At 40.9% G+C, this 9575-nt stretch overlaps 1 protein-coding gene across 1 annotated transcript; it reads left to right on the top strand.

The window, feature by feature from the left end:
* Window positions 1-4732: 4732 nt before the first annotated feature.
* Window positions 4733-5671, top strand: LOC104257113 (olfactory receptor 6B1-like). Its single transcript, XM_009811784.2, has one exon. The coding sequence runs from the start codon at window positions 4733-4735 to the stop codon at window positions 5669-5671; it is 939 nt and encodes a 312-aa protein (XP_009810086.2).
* Window positions 5672-9575: the final 3904 nt, after the last annotated feature.

Raw genomic sequence — 9575 nt, 5'->3', positions numbered from 1 at the left:
TTCCTCATCGTGGTCACAGCTTATGACTGCTTCATGGCCATTGGTAACCCACTGTTCTACCTCACCAAGATATCAAAAAAGGATGCCATCAGCTTTCGTTGGCATCCTACACCTGTGGCTATGCCAACAGCCTTCTACAGACTGCAGTTCTGAATGGGCAGCTAAATGAACTGCTTCTTTTGTCATGTCCCAGCTGTTATGATTTCTACCCTTTAAAAGCAATTTAATTGTGTCCATCAGCATGGCAGTGATATTCACCTCATACACATATGTTATCTCCACTGCCCTAAAGTCTGAGAAAAGTCTGTGTAAAATGGGCAGCAAGTCAGGACAGACCCACCAGTTGGGCTCATCTATCTCAATGCAGGTATTTATAATACAGACATCTCTGTCTGGACTTGTTTAAAATTACTTTTGTATACAAAGACTTACTGCAAGATAAACTTTCAGGTTCTATAGCAAGCAAGTGCAACTGTGGCAACCATATGAGGTAAGCAAAAAATAGAGCTGCTTCCTTTGCTGCAATACATTTTGGGTGTAATGTGAACATCTTCAAAGGACAATCTGAGAAACTACAGACCATTCAACCTCCTCACTTCTGTTCCTGGGAAAATCATGGAATAATTCTTCTTGGAACACACTTTTGGTCACATGAAGAAGAAGAAGGTGGTGACTGGAAGCAGTCAGCATAAATTCACCAAAAGTAAATAATTCCTGGTCAACCTATATCTGTCATGAAATCACTGGATTTGTGGATGAAGGAAGAGCAGCAGATGCCATTTATGAGAACGTTAGCAAGACTTTCAACACTGTCTTCCATTGTATTGCAGTCAAGTTAGGACTTTACAGTCTGGATGGATGGCCAACTAAATGGATAAAAAAGCTGGTTGGATTACCAGGCTCTGAGAGTAGTGGTCAATGGGTCATACTCTACCTGGAGTGGGCAATGGGTCTACTCTACCCTGAAATACTGCAGGAGGAGGTGAAGGAGTGCTTACCCACCAGGTTTACAGATGGCACCAAATTGGGGGAGGGGAAAAACACTCCAGGGCATAGACTGGCTGGAAGAATTGGCCAACAGGAACTGTGTGAAATGCAACAAGGATGCAAACAAGTGCAAATTCCTGCATGTGGCAAGGAACAACCCCTGGCAATGACACAAACAGGGGACTGACTGGCTAGGTAGAAGCTCTGCAGAAGAGGATATGAGAGTCTTGGTAGACAGAAAACTGAACATCGGTCATCAGCATGCCCTGGCAGCAAAGCAGCTCAGCTGTATTCTGGGCTGTATAAACAGCACCATAGACAGTAAAACGAGGGAAGTGTTTATCCCCCTCAACTTTGCATTCATTAGACTGCACCTGCTTTGAGCAGGAGGTGGTACTTCAGATCTCCTGAGGTCCCATCCAGCATAAATTACTCTATAAGTCTACAGAAGGTAAGGATGGGATTCATGTGCCTATATGTCATTAGGTATTGACATTTTAGGTGCCCCACAGCATCACACCTGGCTTCCTGCTCCGACTAAGAAAGAGTATAATTTGACATATGTCTTGTACAGTAGTGTCAAATACCCTAAGACATACAAAATATTACTGTATGCCCATGTTTAGACACCTTGCTTGCTCCTTTAGTATATCATGCGATAGAAAGGGAATGTCCTGCAGAATTCATTGATTAAAATCTGTATTTAATATTTGGATTTGTGAGACTCCTCTTATGAGTAAAGTTTATCCATCTTGAAATTGACTTCACATGAGATTTTCCCTGCCTGTGACTTACAATAGAGTAGGCTGTTATCAAATCTCTCTGACAGTTTCTCCTGTGTAGAGATTCATGGTTCATTGGCACCATAATGTGTTTGAATACAGTGAGCAAAGTTTTGCCTAATTAAGGGATGGAATCAGACATTCTGATCCCAAATTGAACTTATCTGATGAGAATTGCTTGTCATTTTTTGATAATCACATTTCCTTAAAATGTCTTTAATTAAGAAATTTAAAAAATTACATTGTTTAAGAAATATTGCACACAAATATTTAATTCTAGAACATGCACAACTACACATACACATATGTATATTCACATGTAAGGCATAAAATACTTTTGCTTTTATTTCTCTTTACAGCTATGCATAAAGATAGAGATATGGAGGAACAGTAGAATATTAAAATGGACAACTATTAAGTCATGGGAAAAAAGTCTTTCCCACCTTGGAAATAATGTAGGTATGTTCAATCTACACTCTGTTAGTATAGCATATCCTTTTCTGTATGCCCAAATCTGATATTAGAAACATATATCTAATACATATACAGAAAGAAAGATTATTATCAGCTAGACAGTGTGGATACGTTGGTATAAGCATAGATGAATGGATAGCTAAATGTGTGTGTGTGCATGTGCGCGTGCATGCTCTCATAGCACATTTGTGAAAGGGATTAACCTCGCAGGTTACTACAAATATAGCATAATAGATGCATGTAAGATTTAACAAGCTATCTGCATGTGAAACAGTGAGTTTGTGTATTTATGTTGGTTATGCATAATCATGGGATTTCTTTCACCTCACTTAAACCGTCCAGAAGATAGGTCAGATTCATTGTAGCTAACCTTAGTGGTTTAATACAGCTACTAAAAATAAAAGCCTTTTGCAGTTTATCCAAGACATCTTCACAGTGCTTGTAAGTTTCTTATACCCTTAAGTTTCTACATCCTTCAGAAGCAAGAGCTGAAAGCTGAATGGCATCATCCCTCATGGCAACAAAAACATATTTTTAGGCAATCCCTGCTATCTCACTTCTTAATCATACCTAGCAACAGAAAAGGAATTCAGGTACTTAAACACAGGCATCTCTTGTGCTATTTTAGACCTTTTGTGGTACTCTGCATGGCCTTCAGCCCTGCTCTGGAAGGACACAGATCTTCTGCAGGTCCCATGTTATATCTGCCAACTCCAAGTGAATGTCTGAAATATTGCTGGCAGCTAAAATTGCACTATCGCACTCTATATAGGTGCCTGAATATCACCATGAGTGCCTGAAGTGGAGTAACTTATATGCAATGCTAGCTGTCTAAGCTCTGGTTATAGTCATGTAATTATACATAACGAAGTGGAAGTGTAAGCCATATAGATAACACTATCCAGAAATATTTAACCTATTCCTAACTAGAACCCTATATAAAGCCAGGTGAATTGCTGTTTAGAGTCATGGATTGTGTTAATCAGGGATTTGATTTGCTGATCCATGCATAGGGTCTCAGTGATGTTTTGAGAGGCCCTTTGTTCCCCATCTGGCAGATGTCACTCCAGAAGGTTCTGAATGTCCTGTAGTTCCTGTGTCCTAATTTTTTGCTCTGTATGAATGACCCAAATAACTATAGCATGCAAAAGACATTACACGTGTCTATAAATTCATATATGGACACTGAAGTTGGGATTCAAGAGCCTAAACACAGCCATAGGGAAGCATTTGAGATATCCTAGAGTGTTTCACAAATTCCTGCCAGTTATGACGCAGAACCTGTGGAAATCTCATGATCTTCTAGACTGAGAGCTGGAAGGCTAGGATATCTACAGTATCTCAAAACATGCTTATGTTTAGGTACTGAATCACTAATATACAATTTAGACACCCATAGTGTAATTAATTCCACACTGTTTAGTTAGAACAGGTTAACTTCATATTTGAATGTCCTCTCTTAGTCAAAGGAGAAAGACCAACAATTCAAGAAGGTGGAGTCATTCATTCTATTGTGCTTTATGAGATACTGTCAATTCTTAACAGTGTTTGTGTCTCTCCATTAACTTTTGTATTCTTTACATAATCAGATTATTCACAAAGAAATCCACCTACCATATTTAAGCAGAGACAGGTACCTGTCTCAATCTTAAAGACTAACAATAAGAGAGATGGAAGTACATCTAGAAATTATATCACACACATTTACAGATGTGTGTGATATTCACAAAGAAATTCACAAAGAATTATTCACAAAGAAATCCACCTACCATATTTAAGCAGAGACAGGTACCTGTCTCAATCTTAAAGACTAACAATAAGAGAGATGGAAGTACATCTAGAAATTATATCACACACATTTACATGAAACACATTAATCATTCTGTGAAAATGCTAACTTACACAAGGATGATTAACCTTAAGATTTAGTGAGATTGCTTAATTAATAGTGTCCCTAATAGTTCAGAGGCACTAAAGATCAGTGTCCAGAAAAGTGTTATTACAGGAGCTGGTTGAGTTCTGGATGAGGAGAAATGTGGCGGTTGGGTGAAAAACACATGTAAACCAATAGAGTACGGAAAAAAAAAATATCCTAAACATTGCACCCTTTCATGTACCTAGCATGTTTCAGATCATGTTGTGTTAGTATCATGAGATGTTTGAGGTCTGGTTCAGAAATGTAACTCACAGTTGTGTGAACGTGATCCTGATTTTATTTACAAAAATGGTGCTAGAAAAATCCTGCAGTCTACTTTGGAAAATCCCCCTTGTGCCTCAATAGTACTTTGTGAAGTTGCTATGTTTTTGCTATTGGTTGGTTTTTTTCATTGCAACTTTTTTTTTTTTTTCTCAATCCAGACAGCTCTAATTACAAACACAGATTTTCAAGTCACAGTCTGTGAATACCAGCTAACTTGAGCAGATGTTCAAACTGCTGCTACATCTGCTTCTCCTGCAAAGTCTATAGCAGTTTCTGTATGGTTCTCAGCATGCCCTCAGATAACCTGACACATGTGGTTGAATTCATTCTGGTTGGTTTTCCAGGTAAACAGGAAATCAAGCTTCTGTTCTTTTTTATGTTCTTCCTGGCTTATGTGCTGACAGTGACAGAAAATGCAATGATTGTTGCACTTGTTTGGACAAATCTCCAGCTTCACAAGCCAATGTATGTTTTCCTGGGCAATCTTTCCTTTCTGGAGATTTGGTACATCTCTGTTACAATGCCGAAAGTGCTTGTGAGCTTGGTTACAAAGAAACAAGGCATCTCTTTCACAAGCTGCATGGCTAAGCTATTCTTCTTCCTGGCATTGGCCTGCAGTGAGTGCACTCTCTTGGCTGTCATGGCCTATGATCGCTATGTGGCCATCTGCAACCCATTGCATTACCCAGTCATCATGGATCACACTCCTTGTGCCTGTCTGCCCATTGGCTCCTGGATGAGTGGCTTCCTGATTTCCACAGGGAAGGTTTACTTCATTTCACGTCAGACCTACTGTGGGCCCAACATCATCGACCACTTCTTTTGTGATGTCTCCCCCTTACTGAAGCTAGCCTGTACCAACATGTCAGTAGCTGAGCTTATGGATTTCTTACTGGCCCTACTCATCCTTGTTGTATCACTCATTGTGATTATGGCCTCCTATGTATGCACCATCTCTACTGTCTTGGGCATCCCCTCAGCCCAGGGGCGTCACAAGGCCTTCTCTACCTCTGCCTCTCACCTTTTAGTGGTCACAGAGTTCTATACAGCCTCCCTGTTTATCTATGCCAGGCCCCAGCCTATTGATTCCTTCAGTTCCTACAAACTGGTTTCTGTGGTACACACTGTCCTGACACCCCTCATCAACCCGGTCATCTATTGCCTAAGGAACCAGGAATTCAAAATTGCTTTTAGGAAAACAATATACTGGAGAGACATCTTGTCCTAGAAATTTCATCTAGGGTTTTCCTTATTTATTGAACTCCCCTTCTACTCTGTAAAAGTGATTTCTACAGGTCATAATAAATTAACTAGTGATTATCGCTAAGATTTGGGATTTTTGGGGAATCCTGAAGAAAGAGAGGAGAGAGTTCAGAGGAATGTGCCCCACCTCCCATGAGGAATCCAAGTGGTCAGGGGGACAGAGCCTAACAACAGGGAAAAGTGAAACCAAGGACAGCTGTGGGTCTCAGAACTTGCTCCCAGTTTCTCTGCTTCCTAGCCCCATATGAGCCTTAATTAGTCTCAGAACCCTATCCAGATCTCAGGTTCCTAAGCTGGCAATAACTTTTTCTCTCTAAAAAGTTCCCACTAAAGATACTGTATTTAGTAGTACTAACTCTGAGAAGTCCTTAGGATATCATAGAATCTAGAATAGAATCACAGAATAATATAGATTAGAAGGTACTCTAAGAGGTCTATAGGCCAACTTCCTGCTCAAAGCAAGTCCAATTAGATCAGGAACTTGTTTGGGTGAGTTTGCATACCTCCAAAGATGTAAATCTCACCACTTAGCTGGGTCCCTTATTCCAGTGTCTGATCACTCTCAGAATCACAGAACGGCTGAGGTTGGAAGTGATGTCTGGAGATCATCTAGTCCAACGTCCTTGCTTGAATAAAGATCAACTACAGCAGGTTGCTCTGGGTGATGTCCAGTCAGGTTTTGAATATCTCCACAGATGGAGACTCCACAACCTCCCTCAGAAACCCATTCCAGTGTTCAACAGCCCTCAGAGTAAAAAAGATTTTTCTTAGGTTTAAAAGGAATGTCCTGTGTTGCAATTTGTTCCCATTGCCTCTTTTCCTGTTACTGGGCACCACTAAGAAACATCTGGCTCCATCTTCTTTACTACTTTCATCAGGTATTTATATATACTGATAAGACTCCTCCTTGAGCCTTTTTTCTCGAGGTCAAACAATCCCAACTCTCCTAGTCTTTCCTCATATGGAAGATACTCCATCTGCTTAATCATCTTAGTGACCCTTCTCTGGACTTGCTCCAGTATTTCCATGTGTTTTGTGTGCCACGGAGCCCAGAACTGAACACAATATGCTAGACGTGGTCCCACAAGCACTAACTAGAGTGTAAGGATCACGCTGGCAGTTCAGCCAGTTTTCAACCCACTTCACTGTCTACTTATGTAACCCACACTCCATTAATATATCTATGAGGATATTATGGGACACAGTGTCAAAAGCCTTGCTAAAGTCAAGGTAAAAAACATGCGCTGCTCTCCCCTCACCTACTGAGCTAGTCATTTCATTGTGGAAGTCCGTCACATTGGTCAGGCATGATTCCCCTTTCATACATCCATGCTGACTACTATCAACCACTTTCTTGTCCTTCATATGGTTGGAAATGGCTTCCAGGAGGGTTTGTCCAATCACCTTCCCAGGGACTGAGGGGAAGGCTGACTGGCCTGTAGTTACCCAGTTCTTCCTTCTTGCCCTTCTTGAAGGCAAGAGTGACATTTGCATTCTTCCTGTCATGAGGAACCTCCCCAGGTCACAATGACATTTCAAGGACAATTAGGAGTAACCTTCAATGACACTGTCCAGCTCCCTCAGCACTTATGGGTATATACCATCAGATCCCATGGGCTTCTGCAGGTCTAGTTTGTTTAATGTTCCCTGATCTGATCTTCCTCCTGAGGGTAAGTCTTCCCTGCTCCAGATTTCTCATGGGTCTTAGGGTCCTGGATTCCTGAAGGCAAATTTTATCAATAAAGATCAAGAAGAAGGAGGCATTAAGTACCTAACCTTTTCCATGTCCTTTGTAACCAGGTTCCCTGACCCGTTCAGCAGCAGGCCTACATTTTCCCTAGTCTTCCTTTTACTGATGATATACCTGCAGAAGCCCTTCTTGTTGCCCTTCTCATGCCTCTCACATTCAGCTCCAAAATAATTTTTGTTATCCTAACTCAAACCCTGCATCATCAGACAGTGTCTCTATGCTACTCCCAGGACATCTGACCCCGCTTCCACTTCTTCTATGCTTCCTTTCTGTGTTTAACTTCAGTAAGGAGCTCTTATTTGCTCATGTGCGCCTCCTGCCACTTCTGCTTGACTTCCGGCACATGGGAACAGACTGTTCTGGAGCTTGGAGGAAGTGGACCTTGAAAATCTGAAAATCTGAAATCTGAAAATCTCTTCTCTCCAGAATGGTCTCCCAGTGGATTCTTCCAAGCAAGTCCCTGAACAGGCAAATTCTGCTCTCCTAAAGACCAGGGTTGTGATCTTGGTATTTGCCTTGTTCCCTTCTCTCAGGTTTCTGAACTCCACTATCTCATGGTCACTTCAGTCAAGGCTGCTCCTGACCTTAACATCCCCAGCCACTTCATTTTTGTTTATAAGTATGTAGCCCAGCAAACTACCTTGCCTCATCAGCTTCTCAAACACCTGTGTGAGGAAGATAGCATCAATGCATTTCAGAAACCTCCTGGATGCCTTGTGCCCTGCTGTGTTTCCCTTCCAGCAGATGTTGGGGTCATTTAAGTCCTCCATGAAGACCAGGACCTGCAAATGTCAGGCTTCTTCCAGCTTATTGATGAAGGCTTCATGTACTTCTTTGTGTAGGTGGTCTGTAGCAGACACCAATCACAATGTCTCCTACACTGGTCTGCCCTCTAATCCTAAACTAGCTTCAATCAGTGACACAGAACAGCAACATTATAGAAAGGAAGAGCTTTTCTGACCTGAGCTCTAGATAACTCTTTTGTAACTCACTGATATTTAAAATTCTTATTCAAAGATAACAGCATCCAGCAAACCTGCAATTATTTTAAAAAATGTGTGGGTGGTGGTCTCCAGCCTCTGGGAGCAGTGGAGGAAAAAGGATCAATAGCACTGACAAACAGAGGAGGAAAAGAAGGCATAGAAGAAAATGAAGAAAAAAGCCAACAAAAAAACCCAACAAAAAACAGTACAAAAAGGTAAAGTGTTTTAGGTTCTCTTAAAAAAACATTAATACATATATAGGTCTGAATGCAATCACTTGATCCATGGGTTCCTTGATTTTTGAGGAAGGACAATAGGTCAAACAGAGACAAATCTTTTAAATTTAAACTTTAAACTCAATAGTCACTGACCAAATTCTCCTAGAAGCTATTTAGAAGCACATGAATGACAGGAGGGTGATGGAAAAATAAACATCCAATTAAAAATTGTGCCCGACCAACCTGATTGCCTTCTATGAGGACATAACTGTCTTTGTGGATAAGCAGAGAATGGTGGATAGTGATTTCCTTGACTGTTGCCTTTGAGATGGTTCTCTAAATTATATTTATAGCCATATTGGTGGAGCATGGGCTGAATAAATGGGCTATGAGATAGGTGGAAAACTGGCTGGACTGTCAGGCTGAAAACGTTATGATGCCTGTGGTGACACAGTCATGAAAACTCCGGTCAACACTGTTTAAAATCCTTATCACTGATCCAGTTGAAAGGATAGGATGTACTCTCAAAAAGTTTGGGCACAGTACCAAATTAGAGAGAGAAGTCAATACTCAGGAGGACATGATGGCTATTAAAAAGGACCTTGAAAGCCTGGACAAATGAGCTGACAGGAACCTTATGAAATTCAATGAGGGCAAATTCATGAAGTTCAGTAAAGGTAAATGTAAGCATTAAATTCACATAACCAAACAGGCTGTGGGCCAATGGGTAGAAAACAGCTTTGCAGTGATTCTTCCACTATACTTTGTACTTGTGAGACCTTATCTGCAGTACTGTGTGCAAATTTGGGCTCTCCAGAACAAGAAAGTCACTGACATTCTGGAATGAGTCTACTGGAGGGCCACGAGATGGTTAGGGATCTGAAGTATAAAATGTACAAGGAAAGGTTGACAGCTGGA

Source organism: Gavia stellata, chromosome 28 (assembly GCF_030936135.1).
Source record: "Gavia stellata isolate bGavSte3 chromosome 28, bGavSte3.hap2, whole genome shotgun sequence".
Lineage (NCBI taxonomy): Eukaryota > Metazoa > Chordata > Aves > Gaviiformes > Gaviidae > Gavia > Gavia stellata.
This window is presented reverse-complemented; position numbering and strand designations above follow the sequence as displayed.

Excerpts from the sequence above, each read along its gene's own strand:
- LOC104257113 (XM_009811784.2), top strand. The coding sequence starts at position 4,733 with ATGCCCTCAGATAACCTGACACATGTGGTTGAATTCATTCTGGTTGGT.